Here is a 25,256-nt window from a genome sequence, read left to right as displayed (position 1 = left end):
GCTGTACCCCAGAGACACCCCAGTGACTATTTCCTTGGGTATGAGTCCATGTTCTACCATTAACAGACCAAGTGATTTAGGAACTGGATATGTCTCTGTGCAACACTCATTTTTCCTATCCACGAAATCGAGATAGGAAGTAACGAAACCTTTTTTTTTTAATTAGCTGGATGTGGTAGCACACACATGTGGTTTTAGCTACTTGGGAGACACGAGGATCACTTGAGCCCAGGAGTTCGAGGCTGCTGTGAGCTATGATTGCCTCACTGCACTCCAGCCTGGGCCACAGAAAGAAACTCTCTTTAAAAAAAAAAAAAGGGAAGTGGCATATAAACTAAATCATCTCCAAAGTATCTTGAATGAGCTTGGCTGTGAACAAGTCAAAGCACCGGACATATTGAGAATGGCAACATTTCCATTTGAATGCCAGATCTCATCTACAGCCATACTGAAAAAGATTCTAAAGCGATATCTGGTCTTGCAGGCAACAGTGGTGTATCCATTAGTGATGTCCTCTTGGCTATGGGAGAGTTACACTCCAAAGTCTATAAAACATTAGTATTTAAAAGAAAAGTCTGAATTTTAGTAATAAATTGGCCTTTCTAATGATGTTTTGATTGGGCTGATATAATTATATAATGTGTTTCTAAGCCGAATAACACCTAGGAGGAATGAGGCACTATAAAGTCATGTTAGGGAAACAAAATTGAGATTTTAAATTTGCAACTGATAATCCATTAAATGGACAAAGGTCATTAGATAGTAAATTCCTTGAGAGCTGGGGCCATGTTTTCAATCACCCTAGAATTCTCTTCATATCATTGTCCAGAGCAGTGCCTTGTACTTAATAGGTGCTCAGCTAAGTTCTACTACATTAAATAATTAAGAGTTTTAGGAGTAATTTCCTTCTAAGGAATCAGTCTACTAACTAGAATCTCCTGACCCTTTTTGGAGGTATAGGTAGAGTGGTGAATAAAGGAATTAAAATGAACTATCACATATTATGTGCCAGGAAGATTAAAAATTATTTTTAATTTAATTGACAGATAATAATTGTATATATTCATGAGGAAACAGTGATGTTTTGATATACATAACATATAGTCATCAGGTCACTGTAATTTTGTATCCTTTACCAAATCTCTCGCTATCTCTCGCTTCCTAAAAATTATTTTACTTAATCCTGACTTTAATCTTTTGAATTTAAATGTAGTATTATGATCGTGCCCACTCTGAGTTGGGGCTCAAGAGAGGTTAAATAACTTGTCCAGTGAAACACAGTTCATTAGTGGTAGGAATGAGATGCAAAAGCATGTCAGTTTCATCTCCAGTTCCAAGCAGCAGAGTTTTTTGTGTCATGATCAAACCCTTACTGCTCCTTTCTGAAAGAATAACAACGATGAGCAGAATAGAGCAGAGGGAAAAGCACTGGCCCAAGAGATTTCTCATCATGGCTTTGGCACTGACTTGCTGTGTGGCCCTGGGCAAGTCATTTACCCTTTCTGGGCTTTATCTTCTTTTTCTGTAAAATGACTGATATGGAACAACAACAATAACAAAAATTCAGGGTTATTAGGCTATAACTCTGGTAGAAAAGGCAAAGACAACAGCAATGGAATGGAAAAGGCGCTGATAAACAAAAGCCCACGGAGTAACATTTTCAGAGATCCAGTTCTGGTTCCACCATCCCAGGAGCAGAACAACCTACAAACCATCCCCACAAATCCCTTCAGGCCTAAAGCAAAGAGGGGGTCGGGCTATGAGTTGAGCCTTTTTCAGGGTCCACAAGCCATAGGTTTGCCATCTGTCTGTGCACTGTCACTGCTCCCCAGCTCCAGGGTCCTGAAACTGCCCATGACCAAGTCCACATGAAGTGCATGGTGCCTAACTAGAAAGTCTCTTGGGAAAGTGATGGTAGGTAGGGCTTGACTCACACCAGGGTTTTCACCAATCCAAGCCTTCTTCCTGTCATTTAGTCACAAAAGCAAAACACAAAGCCAGCACCAGTGACAGCTGCTGGGGCACCTTCAGAAACAACAGACAGAAGGAGCGTCTGCAACACCAACACTAGGAAGGGACTCACACCATTTTCGCTGAAGTTGTAGATTGGCTGATGCCAGAGGGTACACACTCACACCCCTTATAAGGCCTAGTTTCAGGCAGAACTTTGCATTTTTTGAGGATATTTTCATCAACCAACGCAAGTGCCCAAGAAACACCTTCACTCTAGTCAGACAGAATCATAGAACTACAGGCAAGACTCAGCAGCTTGGAATCCCAGGTGCCAAGAAAAGATAGAAGGGAGGGAGGGAATGAAAGGAGGCTTTCTCCTTGTAAGCTGACTATCTAGAGGGGGAGAATTGCAGACCATAAATAACACCTCCTGAGCAGAAGGAATCAAAGGTACTTGCACCTCTCCAAAATGCACGGGCCCACATCCTGAGGTGGAAAGAGGGACTCAGTGCAGTCCCAGCTCTACTGCTTTCTAAGTCCTTCCCCCAATATTTTCTTTTGAGAGAGTAAAGGAAATACCATTTCCCCTTATGCTTAAAGAATCAATATTTTCTCTATGCTCCCCCACCTCCTGCCCTTACTCCTAAATGGGTGCAATAGTCCCTGCTTTGCCAAATGTCAGGATTGCTGAGAGGAACATAAGAGGAAAACATCCATAAAAGGGATTTATAAACTGTGAATGGGTAGAAGATTAATGCTACCAAGAGGCTCTAATGCCTGGGTTAGTGACAATCCTTCACCTCTCCTGGAGACGCTGTTTAAGGCACACCATTTGTGGAGAAGGCACAGCAGAGCCCCATCCAGGTGTGCATTGCAAGGGACCTTTGAGGAACAGCATGATCCCCGCTACCTACAGCCACTGCTTGTCATCATAACTCAGTGTCCTACTTCACACCATGACAGCCAGCCCCTTCCTCCATTGCCAGGTCCTAGGATGGCCTGTCTGTTATTGTTTTCTCAAGGAGAGGAGGTGGAGTTAACAAATGAGTACTTAAGACTGGGATTTGATTCTCACTTCTGACACCTACCAGTTGTGTGATATTGGGCGAGTCACCTGACTTGTCTCAAAGTCAACTTCCTGACACATCAAATGGGGTAATTATATCCCACTCCACCCACCAACTGCAAGAGTATGTGAGCTCATAAAAAATAATGGGCATGTTAAGCCCTTTGCAACTTGTTAAATACTGTCTATATAGAAGTTATTTTAGTAGTCATAATCAGACATTCTATAGTGTTTGAAGTGAATTTTAGCATGTTCTTTTATAAATCATCCATGTTAAGTCAATGTCAAGATATGGAAATGGTAAAAATAAAGCCATTATTCATGGTCCTGTGTCCCAGGAAGTAAGAACATATCTTATGCTCCTTTTGGATAACTCTTGGGGCGAGAATCATAAAATTAACACTACTAACTTACATTCAGGAAGCCTGTCACTGCCTTCAAAGCCCAAGATTACACAGGCAGTAAATGGCAGGGCCTGGACAAAGTCAAGTTCTTCAGCATCCTGGCCTAGCGCTTGTTTGACCACAAAGGTGAATGAAAGTGATAGGAATGTTGACATGGAACATTTGGGTTCCACCCAACAGGAATAGTGTATCAAAGTTGCCACTCCTCTTTATGGGACCCAAGACAAATGAAAAATTGGCTCAGAGAATACTTTCAATTGCCATTAAAACCAATTCCAACATTTCTGAAAGCATGCAGAAATGTGAGCTAGTTTATTTTCTTTTCAAAATTCTAAAAATTTTTTAAAATTCTAATTTGGTTCATGATTCTGTTAAAAAAAAAAAGTAGATCCAGTTTTTTTAAGTGGATAGAAATACACACAGACACACAAATGTAGATGTATGTGGTTGTATACATTTCATTTTTATCTCAGTATTTAATAAGTTAAAGGAATTTAGTTAGGTTTTTAATCAAGACCCTATTTCTGGTAGGAGTCCAGTAGGATAAATTAAGAGGCACCAAGAGGAAAAATGTTTTGTCCAGGAAGTAAACCTAAAATTGGAATCCACAAATTCAGTCTTCAAGTCAGAACTACCACTTATGGTTGAAAAAAAACCCAGTGTCCTATTTTCGTACAGACTGCCTCTTCCTTCCCTCATGCCCAAGGTTTCTCTGGCCTCTTACCTGACTCTCTCTTCTTCGGCCCTCTTCAGAGCAGCATCCCGCTGCAAAACCTTCATGATGGCCTCTTGTTCCTCTTCAGTCAGGAAGCTTAAGTCAATCATTTTGAAAAGTGCATGCAAAAATAATAGCAACAAATGTGGCTCAAAATTCTCAGGGCTGAACAACTAAGACTGCAACCAGGAAGATTAAAAGACACAAAAATGAAATATCTTGTTCAGTTCTGCATCAAAAGTCTTATTTTGGCTCAGCAAAAGTTTAGGGCAGCTGATAGCAAGATCCTAAGTGCTCTTTCCCATGAGGAAGTCCTGGTCTGTGGGATAATGTTGAGAAGAGGCTCTCAGAAGGATGCTGTATTCCTTGCCAAACAGGTCGCTTGCTCCTATGGTGGCTTCCAGCACACTCACTCTCTGGTCCAGTCTTAGACACAGTTTATTCTCTCTCTGCACCCGTCGTCAATTCATAAGAGGCAGCAGCATCAGAGCATCACCTACCTGGGGAATCATGAGACAGCAAACACCAGACAGTGAGAGGCAGTTCCTATAAGCACTACTCATTACTACAAGATTTTTAAATGGCCATGCAAGATGGTCTCTGAGATCAAGGAAACCAGTTCAGCCGGCTTCCTGAGCAAATGGTAAATAGGTCATGAAACATGCTTCAACCCTATTCCAGACCGCCAAGATGGAGAACTCACAAAAACGCCTGTCAATGTTTAACGATCCGCCTGAGTAAAGGATGGTTGCAAAAAGGAACTGGTTCTCTCTCTGCAAACTCTGGGGATGCTAGGCTAAAAAGTCATGTTAAAGGTCAGTAAGATCAGGGATATGTCATTCCAGTGGTCAAGCAAGAATCTAGAAATAAAAATCTTAAATGCTCACCTCTTCACAAGTAGGAACATTCCACCGTACTACATATGTGCTCCATATTAACAGGAGAACTAGTATTAGGTAGAGATAGTTTGCAGAAGAGTGAGAATTGTTATTCTTCATCCAGTCCCACTGCTAACTTTTGCTGGGCCTAGAGGAACCTAACAAGCTTGTCTACTTTCATTTCTCAGGGGAAAAACGCCTATCTGTGTGTGTATATAAACTGGGGGAAAGGAAGAGGCAGAGTTTCAAAACACCTCACCATCCAAAGTGAGGATTTTTCAGTTGCACAATGTGCAAGAATCCTATTTTCTTTGAGGCATCTTCAATATATATGTAATGGGAAGGAAGTGAGAACTGAAGAATGACACAGCCCTACAGAAATTCAGAGGTGATCCACTCAAGGTTGGGGCACTTTTAACAAGTGCAGTGCTGAACATACACACTAAAAACCTTTAGTAAATTTTAAAGCAGACTGGGTGCAGTGGCTCATGCCTGTAGTTCTAGCACTTTGGGAGGCCAAGGTGGGTGGATCACCTGAGGTCAGGAGTTCGAGACCAGCCTGACCAACATAGTGAAACCCCGTCTCTACTAAAAAATACAAAAATTAGCCGGGCGTGGTGGCACATGCCTATAATCCCAGCTACTCAGGAGGCTGAGGCAGGAGAATCGCTTGAACTCGGGAGGCGGAGGTTGCAGTGAGCCAGGATCGCACCACTGCACTCCAGCCTGGGTGACAGAGTGAGATTCCTTATCAAAAAAAAAAGAAAAAACAATTTTCAAGCAGCCCCACTTAAGAATAAAAGAGTATGTACCCTAGTGAATAACATTTATAAAAATTAATTACTTGAAAAACAGAATTACTGGGAAGTTATCCTTCTACCACTTACTAGCTATAAGTCATTGGGCAAGTTACCGACCACTGTGAAGCTGTTTTCTCATTTGTACTTGACATTAGGATGTCCCTCACAGATTGTAAGGATTAAATGAAATAATGAATATAAAAAGAGCACATGTCTTGCATTCTGTACCAAAAATAGCTACTAAAAATATATTCTAGCTTCCTCTCTGAGTTCACACTTTTGTTCCATCCAGCTGAGTAAGACTATACTTAGTAATACATTTCTCTTTTGTATTATGTCTCTTTCTGATCTCCCCCCATGAAGTTTGGGCTTCATTGACAGGGAATCTAATGACCTTTGTTTTAATTTCCTCTAGCTCTCTGCATACTGTCCACAGTAATTACTCAAATAAATATTAAGACATTACTTCATTTGCTTCTTAATTTGCATGTGCTTGCATATGCTACTACCTGCTTGTTCATTTTGAAAACTACTTACCCTTCAAGACAGATCAAAGTTACCACCTTCGTGAAGACTTCCATAACTTCCATACCCCGAGGTAAATTGCAGCAGATTCAATCATTATTCCTAACTCTTCATTCCCTCCCTGTAACAGAACTATACTATCATGTTCCCACTAGAGTAAGCAAAGAATTCATCCCTACCCTCCTAATGTTGGGCTTGGCCTGTGACTCACTATGGCCAATGGAATGTTAGCAAATGTGATGCAAACATAGGCTGTAAATGTGCTTTTGTGGTTTGACCTGGCTTCTTGTATTCCTGCCACATGCCATGAGAAGAGCTTGTCCCAATTATCCATTGCCTGGGTTCCATTCATCCTGGGTTCCAGAAAGAGATAAAAGGACAGACCTGAACCGGACCTCCCTGAAGCAGGTATCCCCGCTGACCTATAGGATATAAAAGAAAAAACTAAATATTTGTTGTTGGAAGCCACTGAGGTTTGGGAGTTGTTATACGACACTCCCGCAGCAGGAACCTGCTAATACAAAAACTTTCTCCTCCAAATACACATCCACTCTTTTGATGATCTACTCTCAGTCTCTCTTACTTGACTGTGAGTCTCGGAATGTGAACAAATAAATGAATGAGCAAATGAATAAATGAACCTGATCCAAATACACAATATCACCAAGAGATGGCTATCTCAATTCTTTCCTTTCTTTCATGTGCAGTAACTTCCTTAGATCTCAAAGGCTGGCAAGAATGTACATTTAGGCCACATTCTGGGACCCAGGTTCCCAATGAGGCCTTACACTGCCATTTGGTTGGTTCAATGTGAGACTTTAAATTCAAGGAGTTGTGGACAGGAAGAAAACAACAACAAAAAACTTAGGTCGTCTAGCAGTGGTAACAGGCAGGGTTGCTGAAATGGGCAATGTTGGCTTCCACACCTTCAAGTAGAATACAAGCTAACTAGTGCTTCTGTGTCAAAGCCTCTAAGGGTTAAAATTTCTCCCTTAAAATAGGCTGTTAGTGAGGCAAAGGGCAATGTTTCTACTTTACAAAGGGGTGAAGGGCTGGAACCCTTCCCTTTTAATTGGGTAGGTGGGAATCAGTGCCCAACCAAACTGTAAGAGAGCCCTCAGAGGGCAATCAAGACTCCTCAGTATGAGGTGCTCACCCAACTTCTAATAGTCTGGATGATGTCTAGCATGGGAGCTAATTGAACATTTACCTCACTCACTTGACAAAGATTTATTGAGAGCCTGGCACTATTCTAAGAACTGGAGGTGCAGCAAGGGAACAAGACAGAAAAACTTCCTGCCTCTGTGGAGTTCATATGCCAATGGGTGGAACAATCAAACTAAATAATAAGTTTTTGAATACCAAATAATTAAATTATAACACATTGGAAGGTGATGAGAACTATGGAGGAAAACAAAAAAGGGAAGGGAGGAGAATAATAACTCAGGGAGAGTAGGAATTTTAAAGAGAGTGGTTAGGGTAGGCCTCATTGAGAAGGTGAACAAAAACGTGACAGCAATGAGGAAACAAGCCATGCAGATATTCCAGGGTTCTGAGGTGGGAGTTGTCTGGCACATTCAAGAAATGGCAAGGTGGCCAGTGCTGGTACACCAGAATGCCCCAGGAGAGCAGGAGGAGAGCAGGCCAGAAAGGACACAGGTCAGACTGTATTGGGCCTTGTGAGGACAGTAAGACATCTGGCTTTTACTCTGAGATGAAGCAGCATTAAAGAAAGCCAGATAAAAAGGCAGCAAACATTTACTTGGTCCCTTCTACACATGTGGCGCTATACATACATCTCATGGAATCCTCACAAAGACACTCTGAGGTAGGTCTTATTTATTGAGACATGGTCTCATTGTGTTGCCCAGGCTGTAGTACAGTGACACAATCTCGGCTCACTGCAACTTCCACCTCCTGGGTTTAAGCAATTCTCATGCCTCAGCCTCCCAAGTAGCTGGGATTACAGGTGTCCGCCACCATGCCCATCTAATTTTTGTATTTTTGGTAGAGTTGCAGCTTTGCCACGCTGTCCAGGCTGGTCTTGAACTCCTGGCTTCAAGTGATCTGCCGGCCTCGGCCTCCCAAAGTGTTGGGATTACAGGCATGAGCCACTGCACCCAGCCCAAGGTAGGTCTTATTATCTGTGTTTTTCACACGAGGAGAGTGAGGCTGAGGGGGGCATTTGCCACCAAGCTTATGTCTGACTGGCATTTGCTGATGGTTGTGTCAGAATAAGCCAACCCAAAGTTGACAACTCATTTAATTCTCCTCTTCACACAGATTCCTCCAATCAGCAAGGCAGAACAAAACCCCTGTCTCTGTGGACCCTCATTCTCTGCTTAAGTATAAGAGACTCACCGACCCAGAGCTGGCAGTCAGAACGGGGGCAACCTCAGTGCTAAACTGTGAGGGAAGAATTTTGGCTACTACAGTGTCTTGCATTCTCACCAGAGCCTCACAATAACCTCAGTAAGGAAGGGAGGGTAGGAGTGAACATACCCATTGTTCACAGATATTACTGATGTGTTCACAGGAGGAGCTCCTGGGGCAAGTTCTCCTCGGGTTCAGCCTCTCCTACCCATCCTCCATTCAGCATGATGCTGAGTCATTTTTCTAAAACTCAGCTCTGACCAAGCCACATTCTCAGGCTTAAAATCCTTCACCAACTTCCCACGGACCATTGACTAAAACTCAAAATCCTTAAGTGGCCTGTAGGACTCTCCATGAACTAGCACCTGCTTTACTCTCCAAGCTCTTTTCCTTAGGCTCCAGCCATTCTGAAATTTTCCAGTTCTTCTTGCCTTCAGGCTTTTGCATGTGCTGTTCCTTCATCCTGGAACACCATTTCCCTTGTTAATACTTGTTAGGTCTCAAGTTACATGTCACTTACTGCACAAAAGTCTTCCCTAACCCCTCCAAGCCAGCTTAGGTGCCCCTCCTATGTGCTCAATTAGCACCTGACTTCGTCAGTCACAGTACTCATCACACGGTCTCAAATCCCTACCTACTCATGTTTGTCTCTTGCCAGTTTATGAGCAAGGCCTGTGTCTCCCAGTGATTTGTATTCCCAGCTCTTGCCACTGTCTTGCATCTACTAGGCACTCAAGTGTTCATGAAAAAAAAAAATGATGAACACAGGTGGAAGGGGATTGAGCTTCCATTTCCCCCTGAACATGAACATAGGTCTAGGGCCCATAAATAAAAAACTAGGTCCATATTATTCAATGGGTTCCAGCTCCAGATCTTTCACATCATTCTGTGGTTTGAATAAGTTGAATGACTTCTGTAAGTCTTGGTTATCTCATGCATATGATGGGTATATTCTCTTCCTTGTGGAGATTACTGTGAGGCTCTGGTGAGAATTCAGGACACTGCAGAGGACAAAGAAAGATAAGGAGCAGCAGTAGAAACAGCAGCACAAAGGGAAACTGGAGGACTCCAAATGTGGACTGTGCTTAATTCATATTTTCCACGTGTCAGCCCTACCATGCCACGTCTATGAATGCCAATACTCTTCTTGTCAATTGTCCAAAAGTTAAGCTGGAGAGAAAAACTAAGGCCCCAAATAGTTGGTGCTTGCCTGTGATAGGCAGCAAAGAGTGGATCTGGGCTTCTAACTCTAATTCCAATTAAAATTCGAATCCCAGGTTAAAGTCTAATTAACAACAAAATTTCCTTCCCAGCAGGCTCTGCTGCGAGGAGGGGCCCAGATAACACAGATAGCATCTTCTCCTTTCCCAGACAGTATTGTTGTACCAAAGCCTAAACAGATCCCAGGGAAGGAGTGTAAAACTTACGTAAGTGGTGACTCTCACATGATGAGGATTTCAGAAGACAGGCAAATTGTTCTGATGGTCCCATGACATCAAGAATGAAGACTTCAAAAAAAAAAAAAAAAATCTGGGCAGCAACAGAAGAGCAGTAACAAATATGCTTGAGTTGGGGAGAATGCCACCAAACAAAAAGGCCCTGATCAACAAGAAGGCTCATCCCCACCGGAACACTTACGAAACCATTGTGCATAAAACTAAATGCTTTGTAAACTTCCTAGGATCACAGCAGCATCAAAGGATGGATGGAAGGAGAAGCCAAAGATGGAACAAGTTGAATGTGACAATCAGAGAGTCTTTGCTTACCTCCCTCTCAGCAGAAAGATTTCCCTCCGGTGTACCAGCCTGATGATCATCAGATCACACTGCCAGGGCATCCATGCCCAAAGCTGCTAACTGCACAGCTGGGCTGCTCCACTTCTCAGGCTCACTTGGTTGGACTTGCCCTAAGTTCTTCCCATTGGCTCCATTTTACCCTGCTCTCTTGAACCACATTTAATTTATTCTCCCTTGCACATAATGGTTTACAAAAAAGATGTCATGCTCTCCCCACCTCTTCTTAGTTGAGGGGAAAAAAAACTTTGTTGTTCCCTCAACTGTTCCTCACATGTTGTTTTCTAAGCCTCTGATGATCTTAGTCATTTCTCTCTGGACTGAAAAAATGAGCAGGCGGTGCTAAGCCCTTTACACACATTTTAGTTTAACCACTCTGACCACCATGCAGATAGGTATTCTCCACATCCCATGGATGAGAACACTGGCGCTCAAGTTAAATAACTTGCCTAAGGCTACTCAACCAGAATATGATTTGAACCCAAGCCTTCAGATTCTGAAGCCACTATTTTTCATCTTTCACTGCATCACTAATCCCCTACTTCTCAGAAAGATACACAGCTGGTTAGGGGCAAAGATGACACTAGAACCCAAGTTTCCTGATTCCTAGACTGTTCTCTTTTCACCCTGCTGTTCCTCCCTCTGTACATTTGACTTTGTCCTTTCTTATGGGCAACATGCATCAGCCCTCAAGGCATGGCATGCTTTTCTAAGGACAGCTTGTTAGGAATTAGAAAATGATCAGTCCCTTTGGTTTTGGTTTATGGATAGACATGGAAAAGAGGATATGCATGGGATAGAGGGGAAAAAAGGCATCTGTGTCACCATGCAGGTATTTATACATGCCTACTAGCCTCTTAGAATGGTATCAATCCCTCGAACCAGAAACTATTACTAAAAGAACCTACATTTTATATGCTTAAGCCCAATCAAAATGTTTTGTAATATGTGTACACAGAAACGTGTTTATATGAAAAGCAAACTTTGTCCACGCACAGTTGGGTAACAATGCTACATGAATATTTTGTTTCTGTGGGTCAGACCCTTCAGTGCTCTATTTTTAAAAAACACGTAAATTACTCAATGTAATGTGTTGCTTAAGTTGGGCTTCTTGAGAGGAAAGAATTGTCTTGTGACTGGTTCAAGGTAGCCTCTTAAAAAATAATAGTTGAATGAACAAATAAAATGAACTTCTTTATAAAGAAGTGAACAAATGAAAGGATACAGATAGAATAAGAAAGGATAAGCTGTCCAATAATAGGTTGCTTGTTTTTTTTTTTTGAGACAGAGTCTCGCCCTGTCACCCAGGCTGGAGTGCAATGGCGTGATCTCCGTTCACTGCAACCGCCGCCTCCCAGGTTCAAATGATTCTCCTGCCTCAGCCTCCCGAGTAGCTGGGATTATAGGCGCCTGCCACCATGCCAAGCTAATTTTTGTATGTTTAGTAGAGATGGGGTTTCACCATGTTGCCCAGGCTGGTCTCAAACTCCTGACCTCGTGATCTGCCCAACTTGTCCTCCCAAAGTGGTGGGATTACAGGTGTGAGCCACCGTGCCTGGCAGTTGCCATTTTTTATAGAGCAACTGAAAATTAAAAATGGACAGGCATCTCAAAATACAAAGCTTTCACTTTTGTGTGGATTCTTCCAAAGATGGAAGCCATCTTTCTACTTCATTCATCTCCTCCAGGTCCAGGCTGAGTAGCAGACAGCTAGTATCTTCTAGAAACTGACTTGGTGGTCTCAAATTATGAATGAAAAGGGAAAGACAGGTAGAAAGACTACCCTATCTGACAATTCCCCCTACTCCTTAATCTCATATTCAAACCTAACAATAACATCCCTGGGTTTCTGAAAAGCCTATTTTCTGCAATTGCTGGGCCACAGGTTTAAACTTATAATACCCATAGGAATAAAATATGTTAACCAAGGGCAAGATAATGGGCTATGTGAGGAGACAGCATCACACATGACTAACCATAATACAAGTATGTCAGCTACTAATAAAGGAGGCACACACCAAGTGTCAGGTAGGCCACAAAGATTTAGGAAGGAGATAAAATGAGGCGAGCCTTTAAGGCTGTATTAGAGAAGGAGGTGGGCATTCTGGGCAAGAGCGCTGGACCCTGAAACCATAAAGGTGTTCAAAAAGAAGGCTGGTAACTGGAGTACAGGGTGTAAATGGGGCAAGTGACCAAGGTTGGACCCCAAGAGGCCTAAAGTGTCAAGGGGGGGAATTTGAACCTGAATTTTTCATGCTTGCCAGTCTTGATAAATGTGCTAGAACCATCCTTTTAATCTATATTTTCTTGATCAGGATTCTAAGAAACAAAAATAGTAAAGAAAGAAAGGATCTGAGGAAATGGGCAGCTGAAAGTTCATTTTAAACTTCATACCTGAGCTGAAAATTCAAATCATATGTAGAAGGGAGATGCCAGTCTACAAAAGGGGTGACTTATCTTTGACAACATATCACGAAGGACTTTAAGCCACATAGAACAGAGTTCTGATATTGCATGGAGCTGCTGCAAAAGCCACCATATCCATGGGCTTTTATTAACTACACAGCTTGGGAAGCACCAAGAGGCTTGCCTAAGTTCCAAATACCAGAGAGAAACTTCCTCTCTCCTTGGAATGGCAGCATCCACCCCAGGCCCAGATCTCATTCTGGAAGAGGGTAATTTGTATGCGCCAAAAGTTCTGATAATGTATGCAGTCCCCTGCCTCAGGGAGTTTAGATTCTGGAAAGCAGGGCAGATACTGAACAAGCCCAAGAAGTCTCACAGAGCAGAAGGGCAGTGGGCTATAAAACTTTTAGCCAGAGGATTTAATGTACTCTTGGGGAGCCAGGGAAGGCTTCCTTGAAGAGAAGTACGGTATCTGTCAACAGCACACTCCACAGTGACATCTAAATTGGGAGTGCTATCACTTTCATTATATTCATGATTGCTTCAATAAACAGCAGTATTCAAATCTGGCTGATCAGCAGCAGATTCCCAGACATTGCTCAAGGCTTACTGAACCAAACTCTTCAAAGCTGATGTCCAGGAATCTGCATTTTTCTAAAATGTTCCCACAGGATGTGAATGCACAGCAATTAGTCAAAGTTAAACACGCATATTTGTATATCAATTGTTTTCAGCTGTTACAAGAGAAAACACATGAAATAAAGTAACAGTCAAATCATAGGGTCGTAACTAATTCTTTGCGTGGATGAGGAATCTGTGATGAAAAAGGGTTAGACCAATTGCTTAACGTCATACAACTGCCTAACGTTGGAGCTAGGACATGCAGAGAAGATCTCCTTTACCCTCTAGGACATATACAATTTCAACATAAATAAGGATTTGCAAACTGGCTAATAAATGGTTTGGGCTGCATTTCACAGCACCCCTAAAAACCAAACACTGATAACAGCCCAAATTACAGATGAATATCAGATTTAATTATTTTCTAGGTTTCAAATTCAAAGGAAGGGAGTGGAAGAACAAGCTGATTTATTAACTAGGCTGGAATTAAACTCAGGATCATAAAGTTAACTGAACTGTAGCCATCACCAGCTGAGACTTTAAAAGGACCACAGAAAAACTCAAAGTGAGAAAGCCTCACTTTTGGTACAATCACGTACATTCCTAACCAGACTGGGAATGAGGGACTCTCCCCAAATGTACCAACTTGGGGGTTCCAAAAACTGGCTGTACATTAGGATCATCTGAAAAGATTTTTCTAAAAATACCAATGCCCAGGTCTCTTCATCCTCCCTCTCCCCCGCAACAATTGTGATTTATATGGCCTGGGGGAGACTGCCACCTAGGATATTTTTCAGAATGGTGCCTAGATGATTGTAGTATGCAGCCAGAATTAAAACAATTTAACCGGTTCTCTCCCACTACTAGCTTCTGCTCAAATCCAGGACCTATAGGTGAGGCAAGCAATGCACCCAGGGCACAAAATATAAAGAGGCAAGGTCATGTGAGCTCAGCACTCTGCACCTGCAGCACTCTGAGAGTAAGTGTCTCCTTAAGAGTAAGACACCCAGGGCATATAATTAAAGAGACACTCACTATCAGGGTGCTACAAGTGAGCATCAGCACTTGCATGACCTTGTCTCCAAAGACTTTGTGCTCTAGGCACTTCACCTGCCTCAGCGTAGTCCCATACCTGCTCAATTCCATCTGGTCAGGCCAAATTGCCCCATTAAAGATGCATCGAGCCTCTACTGTGTGCAAGATCTTCCTTGATCCTCACCATCCTCTAAAGAAACACTGATTTTGAAACTGACACAGGTAAATAATGTCTACCATATTCATTTTCTATACCCCCAACAGAAGAAGGGTTGTGATGTAGTAGAATGCACTTGTAGCTTTGGAGTCAAAAGATAATTGGAAGTGGATTAATCTATTAGTTCTTTGGCAGTTTCCCCAACGACTCTCGTTTGTTTCTTCATCTATTCAACATGGGCAGCAAAACAGATCCACCTTACAGGGTTACCATGAGGATGACATTATGCTGTAAGTAAAATGGCCTGGGACACAGTAAGTGCTCCATAAACACCTAATGACAATAAATAAATCCCCAACATTTCACTAACTCAATCACCTTTCCATGCCATTATAAGGTTGGAGAATTACTGCTGCTACCTTTTCTATTTACCTCACTAGACTGTTTCCTATCCTCTAACTTCCTACACCATTTTAACAATGAGTTAAATTATTGGTTTCTGCATGCACACACACTCCCACTGCCCACTGCAGGGACCTTTGAGGAGGGTTTTTTAAATCTTCTAAATTTGAGATGGGGTATTGGCAGGAGAAAAGTTTGGTGAAAGGATCTCATTCTTCAAACACAAGAATTCTCATAAATCTTTCCATCTTAGGCCTGGACCCCAACCTCAGAGAATCAAAAGCCAAGAGTTTGATATCTTGGTCTCTGGTTCTGCAGTAACAGCCCTCCTCTAGCTTCCTCCAGCAGTGGGCAGAAAGGCTTTGGTATCCTGTGTCTCTAGCACATAGCAGGGTACCTGGCATATAGCAGGTGCCTCATTTATTGAGTAAACGAAGAAGAGGAAAAAAAGATCAGAAAGAAAAAAAGCAAAACAATTCAATGGAATACAGAAAAGGCCAAAAAAGGGCTGTACAAAAAAGTTTGATAAGTTATCTTCCATAAATATGTTAATTCTATGGTAGGCAGAATAACGGTCCTCCAAAGATGTCCACATCCTAATCCCTGGAACCTGAAGATATGCTGTCTTACATGGTAAAAGAAACTTTGTAGATATCACTGCTAAGAATCTTGTGGGGAGATTATCCTAGATTATCTAATGAGGCCCAATGTAATCACAAGGTCCTTATATGAAGGAATTAGAATAGTCATAAGGAGAGAGAGGAGATATGAGGCTGAAAATGTTGGAGTGATGTGTTTTGAAGATGGAAGAAGGGGCCATGAGCCAAGGAATGCAGGCAGCCTGTAGCAGCTGGAAAAGGCAAGGAAACAGATTCTCCCCTAGAGCCTCCTGAAGGAACTCAGCTCTGTTGATCTCTTGATTTTAGCCTGTAAGATCCATTTCAGACTTCTGACTTCTAGAACTGTAGAAGTTTGTGTTGTCTTAAGCCCCTAAGTTCATCACAGCAGTAATAGAAAATTAATACACAGTCTGAGGACACAATGTTACTTATTCATCTCTGAGTCCATCTCTGAGTTGTGCCAAACCCCTATTGACTCCAACAGGGATGGCACCCAGTTTAAGAGGCTGAAGAAGAGACCCAAAGCCTGCAAATGAAACATGGGGTTTTATCAGGGGCTTACACACAGGGGAGAGAGTCCAGCAGCGGTGGGCTGGACAGGAGAACCACCAGTCCAGGGGCAGCAGGCTGGACAGAATAACCGCACAGGCCCGTGGTGGTAGGCTAGGCAGGAGAACCACAACCACTTGCAAAAACACACAGTTTATAAAGCATTTTCACTTAGCACCCTTCCCCTAACAACCTCCACCTGGCAACCATCATTTAACCCAAAACAAAGGGCCTCATTTAACAGGACAGCTGGGGGCTCAGATGTTCCTCATAGATAAGGAATAGATCTCCAGATTGGCCACTCCCAGATTCATTAGCTCAGAACTCTGAACACACATTCAGGTAAATCTGCCACACAGTCATGCTCAGGGTGTGCTCAAGTTATTGCTGTTGGATTCGTATTGCATCTGCTATACAAATCCCCAGCATGCTGCCTGGAACCTGTTAACTAAGTACATCCTCGTAAGTAACTCTGAGGTGACACTGTGGATGCTTTCCTCTCCTCATCCTAAAAACCAATCATTGCCAGACTGAACCTGTGCAATCTCCCTCCAGTACAACTCTTTCTCTCCTTGTCTACCATTCATGTAGGGGATTGTAATTTTCTCTGAACATGGCTTCATTCACTCCTGGTTCTCCCTCATTTCTGTCTACCATACACAATCCAGCTAGACTCATATCCAAAGCACCACTCTCATCATGCCATGCCTTGACTCGAAAACCTTCCCTACCACTTCCCTGATGGCAGAGAAGTCCAAATTCCTTACTCCAGTATTGGCATTCTTCTCATTTCATTCCAAGTTCCCTATCCAATCTTCTTTCCTACAGGACCGTTCCTACCCCTTGAACTACAGCCCATCCATTCCCCACATATCACCTCTACACTATCATCGCCAGACCATTGTTTATGCCATTCTCTCTACTTGGAATGTCTTTACCTTATATCTGCACACATCCAAACCTTTCCTATCACTCAAGTCCCAGCGTAAATGACACCTCCTCCATGAAACTGCTCCTGCAGCCCATTTCCCCTCACAAATACCCCTACCACAAGCAGGCAACATTTTCTCTTTCACTGAGCCCTAATAATACTTATCTGTACATCTCTCATCTGAAGTAGTAAAGAGCCCAGGCTCTAGAGTCAGATAGACTCGAATATAATGTGGCCCTATTATACAAGTTACTTAGCTTCCCTGAGCCTCAGGTTTCTCATCTGTAAAATGGGCATCATACCTATCTTACTGGGTTGTCAAGAAAATTAATGCTTATATATAGGTGCCCAACACAGTAATTATTCAATAACTAACATTTTGTAACTTATAGATATATCAAATTCCCACTTCTAGACTCTTCGAGGGAAGGGTTTTTGTCCATTTTTAGCCACACTGAACCTTATACATAGTAGTGGAAAAAAACATAAATAGTTACCAAAGTGTTGAGAGCATCTCTTGAGGCTTCCTGACCAGTGTAGTCTAAGGATGGTTTCACCTTTAGACACTTCAGAGAGAGGGGAGAAGCACACTGGATCTCTTTGTGATCATCAGTGTTCCATATAATTCTTAAAATGGAAACTTGGCAAGACCCACTGTCTTTGGTTAATTAATGTAAATGAATGTAAACAACTATTCATCCCAACCAACAGTAATAAAGTAATAAATTAGTATTTCTTTCATTAGCATAAGTTACTGTTAGTTTAATGTCACTGAGTTCTAGCTCAGACAACTGTTGTTTCAGAGCTGGGGGGACAAAGCTCACGTTTATTCCATCCTGTTTAGAAACCCCATGCTGTGGATTCTCCTTCATTCCTTGGTTGTATATGCAACAGAATTCCCTTGCTTTCAAGGCATTCCTTGAACCACTTTTACACTGTAGGAGAAGCTGGCCCTTTTTCCTTAGTCTAGTTGGCAGTGTCATGAAGGAAAAAGAACGTAAGATGTAAAGTCACAAGATCTGGTTTGAAATCTGATTACCCACTTACTAGCTTGGTGACCACAGACAGCATTTGCTTGAGCCTTAGTTTGCTCATCTCTAAAACTGAGACTAACCACTGCCTACCCTCTTTGCTGAATCACCACAGGGAGCTGATGAGACCATGTATGGAAAGACATTTTGTAAAGTGCAAAACATTATACAATTATAGTTACACTTTTTTTTTTTTCTTTTTTTGAGACGGAGTCTCGCTCTGTCACCCCGGCTGGAGTGCAGTGGCGCGATCTCGGCTCACTGCAAGCTCCGCCTCCCGGGTTCACGCCATTCTCCTGCCTCAGCCTCTCCGAGTAGCTGGGACTACAGGCGCCCGCCACCAGGCCTGGCTAATTTTTTTGTATTTTTAGTGGAGACGGGGTTTCACCGTGGTCTCGATCTCCTGACCTCGTGATCTGCCTGCCTCGGCCTCCCAAAGTGCTGGGATTACAAGCGTGAGCCACCGCGCCCAGCCAGTTATACTTTTTTTTTTGAGACAGGATCTTGCTCTATCACCCAGGCTAGAGTGCAGTGGCACAATCTCAGCTCAATGCAAACTCCGCCTCCTGGGCTTAAGCGATCCTCCCATCTCAGCCTCCCAAGCAGCTAGGCCTATGGGCACATGACACCACGCCTGGCTAATTTTTTTATTTTTTAGTAGAGACAAGGCTTCCTCATGCTGCCCAGGCTGGTCTCAAACTCCTGAGCTCAAGCCACTCGCCTTGGCCTCCCAAAGTGCTGGGATTACAGGCACGTGTCCGGCTGATCCATTCTCCTTCTAACATAGCATGATCTCTAAGCAGATACCCATAAATTTGGTTAAGAAGAAAGGTTCATAGTACAGTCTAGAAGAAATGAAGAATGCTTTTACTTCACCTATCTTCATATATATAGTTCCTGAGACACAATAGGAAGTAGTATTCTACTTGTAGATAACAAATAGCCACAAGCATGCTCCCATTGAATAAGTCTTAATGAATATCTGACTTGCTATCTATGAAGTCCTGTAAGGTTGTATTACTGAGTAAAAGGTGCTATTACATGGTAGTTACACCAATCAGTCAGCACCAACTCTGCACAGGCATTATGTCTCTGAATCTGCAAAATCCAGTCATCCTTCATGATAGTTGTCATATTCCAGAAGGACCTTCACTATGTGTACAAAGGCAGAATGACCAACCACATATAAAACTCCATTTAACATTAAATATCAAAATGGGCAGCAACCAGCCCAGCCCCAGTTTTGTGGTCCCCAAACTCCAATCCCCTTACTTATATCTCAGGCCAGCCTGAGCTCAGACTCAGTACAATGCCTCACAGAAGGATAAAAACCCTAATGAGCAAATTTCATAAAATATTCAGCTGGCCTTTTGGAGAAAAACAGCTGGAGCTAACCTTAGGAATTCTACTAATTCCCTCTACCACACAGCCTAAAAATAGCCAAAGAGCATTTCTTGCTAGTGATGGCCTTTCCTTTAAAGGAAATAATATGCAAAAGGCATGCTGGGGTCATTAGCCCAAACCATGAAGTCCCCATGATAAATCCTTGGCCAAATGTTCCTATGAGAATCTGCCTTCATAAGGTCAACACTGAAATATTTCCTTGGGAAGGTTCCCTGCTCCCTACTTCCCACTGTATAAAAGACATAGGTTATCAGCCACTAATTCCCTGTATGGCCATGAGTGTTTCACTTCCCTTTCCTTGGCCTCAGATTCCACATCTGCAAACATAAGAGGGCTCAGTTCTGACCTCTAAGGTCTTCTGCCAGTGTAAGACTCCCTGGGAGGTACAGTCAATGGCTTCACTGTCTTCAGGATAAAATTCAAACCACTCAGGGTTACATTAGCCCCTCCAGATCTACTCCCTGACTTCCTTTCCATTTCTCCCGACACAGTACCCTTGAAGTTCTTTAAACTTACCTTTCACACCTCTGTCTTTGGAACATGCAGATCCTCTGCCTGCAAGATCTTTCTCCAGCTTCTTAAACTCCTAGTCACCTTTCAAGACAGAGTCCAGGTGTCACCTCCTGTTGGAAGATGAGTCTAGTCCCTTCCTGGAAGTGGAGTTAGAGTCTCCTCCTCTTTGGTCTCACAGGACTCGGCATTATATAGCAAATGTCTGTTTCCTTATCTGTCTCCCTTATCAGCCTGAGCTCTTCTGGAAGAAGGAGACGCCATGTTAATCTCCTCTGTATTTCCAACACCTGACCTGTGCCTGCCACTCAATGTTTGGTGATATTGTTCCAAATTCCATCAAAGTACCACATTCATTTTATAGTGTTATTCCAAAAGACCAGAAATTTATTTTTTCAATAAATGTTTTCTCTATTCAAAAAAGAAAGTAAACTATCTCTAAGCCTTTGCCTGACCAATAACAGGCTCTGAAATTGTGGCAATAATCAAGAGCTTACCAACCAAAAACAGTCCAGGACCTGATGGATTCACAGCCGAATTCTACCAGAGGTACAAGGAGGAGCTGGAACCATTCCTTCTGAAACTATTCCAATCCACAGAAAAAGAGGGAATCCTCCCTAACACATTTTATGAGGCCAGCATCATCCTGACACCAAAGCCTGGCAGAGACACAACCAAAAAAGAGAATTTCAGACCAATATCCTTGATGAACATTGATGCAAAAATCCTCAATAAAATACTGGCAAACTGAATCCAGCGGCACATCAAAAAGCTTATCCACCATAATCAAGTGGGCTTCATCCCTGGGATGCAAGGCTGGTTCAACATATGCAAATCAATAAATGTAATCCAGCATATAAACAGAACCAAAGACAAAAACCACAAGATTATCTCAATAGATCCAGAAAAGGCCTCTGACAAAATTCAACAACACTTCATGCTAAAAACTCTCAATAAATTAGGTATTGATGGGACGTATCTCAAAATAATAAGAGCTGTATATGACAGACCCACAGCCAATATCATACTGAATGGGCAAAAACTGGAAGCATTCCCTTTGAAAACGGGCACAAGACAGGGATGCCCTCTCTCACCACTCCTATTCAACAGTGTTGGAAGTTCTGGCCAGGGCAATCAGGCAGGAGAAGGAAATAAAGGGTATTCAATTAGAAAAAGAGGAAGTCAAATTGTCCCTGTTTGCAGATGACATGACTGTATATCTAGAAAACCCCATCGTCTCAGCCCAAAATCTCCTTAAGCTGATTAGCAACTTTAGCAAAGTCTCAGGATACAAAATCAATGTACAAAAATCACAAGCATTCTTGTACACCAATCACAGACAAACAGAGAGCCAAATCCTGAGTAAACTCCCATTCACAATTGCTTCAAAGAGAATAAAATACCTAGGAATCCAACTTACAAGGGATGTGAAGGACCTCTTCAAGGAGAACTACAAACCACTGCTCAATGAAATAAAAGAGGATACAAACAAATGGAAGAACATTCCATGCTCATGGGTTGGAAGAATCAATATCATGAAAATGGCCATACTGCCCAAGGTAATTTATACATTCAATGCCATCCCCATCAAGCTACCAATGACTTTCTTCACAGAATTGGAAAAAACTACTTTAAAGTTCATATGGAACCAAAAAAGAGCCCGCATCGCCGAGTCAATCCTAAGCCAAAAGAACAAAGCTGGAGGCATCACGCTACCTGACTTCAAACTATACTACAAGGCTACAGTAACCAAAACAGCATGGTACTGCTACCACAACAGAGACATAGATCAATGGAACAGAACAGAGCCCTCAGAAATAATGCCACATATCTACAACTATCTGATTTTTGACAAACCTGACAAGAACAAGAAATGGGATAAGGATTCCCTATTTAATAAATGGTGCTGGGAAAACTGGCTAGCCATATGTAGAAAGCTGAAACTGGATCCCTTCCTTACACCTTATACAAAAATTAATTCAAGATGGATTAAAGACTTAAATGTTAGACCTAAAACCATTACAAGAAAACCTAGGCAATACCATTCAGGACATAGGCGTGGGCAAGGACTTCATGTCTAAAACACCAAAAGCAATGGCAACAAAAGCCAAAATTGACAAATGGGATCTAATTAAACTAAAGAGCTTCTGCACAGCAAAAGAAACTACCATTGGAGTGAATAGGCAACCTACAAAATGGGAGAAAATTTTTGCAACCTACTCATCTGACAAAGGGCTAATATCTAGCATCTACAATGAAGTCAAACAAATTTACAAGAAAAAAACAAACAACCCCATCAACAAGTGGGCGAAGGACATGAACAGACACTTCTCAAAAGAAGACATTTATGCAGCCAAAAAACACATGAAAAAATGCTTATCATCACTGGCCATCAGAGAAATGCAAATCAAAACCACAATGAGATACCATCTCACGCCAGTTAGAATGGCCATCATTAAAAAGTCAGGAAACAACAGGTGCTGGAGAGGATGTGGAGAAATAGGAACACTTTTACACTGTTGGTGGGACTGTAAACTACTTCAATCATTGTGGAAGTCAGTGTGGCGATTCCTCAGGGATCTTGAACTAGAAATACTATTTGACCCAGCCATCCCATTACTGGGTGTATACCCAAAGGACTATAAATCATGCTGCTATTAAGACACATGCACACGTATGTTTATTGCAGCACTATTCACAATAGCAAAGACTTGGAACCAACCCAAATGTCTAACAACGATAGACTGGATTAAGAAAATGTGGCACATATACACCATGGAATACTATGCAGCCATAAAACATGATGAGTTCACGTCCTTTGTAGGGACACAGATGAAACTGGAAAACATCATTCTGAGTAAACTATCGCAAGGACAAAAAACCAAACACCGCATGTTCTCACTCATAGGTGGGAAATGAACAATGAGAACACATGGACACGGGAAGGGGAACATCACACTCCGGAGACTGTTGTGGGGTAGGGGAGGGGGGAGGGACAGCATTAGGAGATATACCTCATGCTAAATGACGAGTTAATGGGTGCAGCACACCAACATGGCACATGGATACATATGTAACAAACCTGCACATTGTGCACATGTACCCTAAAACTGAAAGTATAATAATAATAAAAAAAGAAAAAATATATAGCTATTCAGATTTGTAATGTAATCTTTGCAGAGCTGAAAAATATATATTAAATTTATCCCTGAAAAACCTCTCTTTAAACCAACTAAACCATAGTTCTTAAAAAGGCAATTCAAAGTTAGAAATGATGTCCAGTTATGTGGCTTTTTTCTTTTACCAAGAGGAAGGAAAATCTTTAAAAGGAATAAATTATACACTAAACTTTCTGAAAATTCTCAAGCCCTGGAAATTCGGATGAAAGGCAGCAAGAAAGAATGTGATATTACATACAAAACCAAAAAGCCTTGTTCACTACTAATAACATTAAAAGTTATGTGCATATATTATAGAAAATAAAAAACTAAATTAATGCAATTAATTGGTAGGACTTGAATTTTATTGAAGAATTAGAGAAAAAACTGACATTTAATCTTTCTCCAATACCTTTTTTAATCTTTACACACATTTCTACACCATAAGGCAAACCAGCAAAGTAGGTACCATCACCTGCATTTTATCAATGAGGAAACTGAAGTTCATGGATCTTCAGGGACTTCATTAAATTCATATTGCTTCCAAGCAACACAGTTGGGATTTGAACTCAGGTCTACCTGGCTCCAAAGTTCTGACATAACAGGAAGAGCAGCAGTAAAGGTGGAAGAAAAGGCCAGGTACACAGTGCCCTGCAAAGGAACCCAAAGAGGCAAACAGGAGCTGGGGTTTCCCTCAAACCCCTACACACCCCAAATACCGAGCTTTGCAAGATAGAATGTTGTTAAACTTGATGTGAAATGAGACCAGTTACAAAGGAATTTTTATTCTTTACATGATCCCAATTTAGAAGCTTATATAAATAAATTCAAAGTGTGGAGAGCAGGCAGGAAGTGTGATGTTATAGCATCAGCAAATCTATTTCTCCTATACCCTCATGAACAACAAAAATCCTTGCACTGATCTGGGCAAGAGCTTTATAGTATTAATCAAACCTTAAACCCTTCCAAAGGCAGGCACAAATGATCATTAGTACTTCATTAATTTGGGTCAGCCTGTGCCCTGCCTAGAGATACAGTTGAAGATCTGGGTTCTGGTCTTCGCTCTGCTACTAAAAACTGAAACTCTTTGTTTCACTCACCTCTCCGGGTGACTTCACCTGTAAAATGAGGCATTTGGACTCTGATCTCTCAGGTGCCTTCCTGTTTTGTTTTTTTTTCTCATGGACATAAAATCAAATGACAAAATGAATGCCAATACCATCACCAAGCTAGCTTAGGGAGAAAGAGATGAATAGGAAGACTACCGGAGAAAAATGTCACCCTGCTGCCCAGTGCAAAGCCTTTTTAGAAACTAAACACTTTTCACAAGACATCGCTACAGTGAAGGAGAGAATGATAATTAGGAAAATAGGTATAAAATCTAACAAAAGTCTTTCTTTTCTTCTTTCCGTCCCTCCCTCCCTCCTTCCTGAATGACAGTATCCTCTGTTTGGGATTAAGCTAGGCACAATGGGTACAACTATTAAGTCCTAAGACCTGGTTCCTGTTGTGAAGAAGATATTGGCCCACAGCAATAATAATAGCTCCCATTTGTACCATGTTGGCGGTTTACACTGTACTGTAGCACATGTACTCTTCACAACTCTTCTTAGGAGGTAGGTAGAGCGGGTAGGAATAAGCATCATCATAATCCCCCATTTATTTATTTATTTATTTAGAGACAGAGTCCCACTCTATCATCCAGGCTAGAGTACAGTGGTGCAATCTTGGCACACTCCAGCCTCCGCCTCCTTGGCTCAAGTGATTCTCCTGCCCCAGCGTCCAGAGTAGCTAGAATTACATGCATGTGCCACCACACCTGGCTAATTTTTGTATTTTTAGTAAGATGGGTTTCACCATGTTGACCAGGCTGATCTTGAACTCCTGATCTCAAGTGATCTGCCAGCCTCAGCCTCCCAAAGTGC

At 42.0% G+C, this 25,256-nt stretch overlaps 1 protein-coding gene across 8 annotated transcripts in view; it reads right to left on the bottom strand.

The window, feature by feature from the left end:
- Window positions 1–25,256, bottom strand: part of SYTL2 (synaptotagmin like 2) — a 122,237-nt gene that overhangs the window by 55,948 nt on the left and 41,033 nt on the right. For all 8 annotated transcript variants that reach the window (XM_012504842.2, XM_030828939.1, XM_012504838.2 and 5 more), the window contains exon 2: window positions 4,148–4,638. In XM_012504842.2, coding sequence (XP_012360296.2) covers window positions 4,148–4,248 — 101 coding nt within the window. In that variant the 5' untranslated portion in view covers window positions 4,249–4,638. The remainder of the gene's footprint in view (window positions 1–4,147; window positions 4,639–25,256) is intronic.

This window comes from Nomascus leucogenys, chromosome 15, assembly GCF_006542625.1.
Source record: "Nomascus leucogenys isolate Asia chromosome 15, Asia_NLE_v1, whole genome shotgun sequence".
Classification (NCBI taxonomy): domain Eukaryota; kingdom Metazoa; phylum Chordata; class Mammalia; order Primates; family Hylobatidae; genus Nomascus; species Nomascus leucogenys.
Note: the sequence above shows the minus strand (reverse complement) of the source record. Positions and strands in the feature narration are given on the sequence as shown.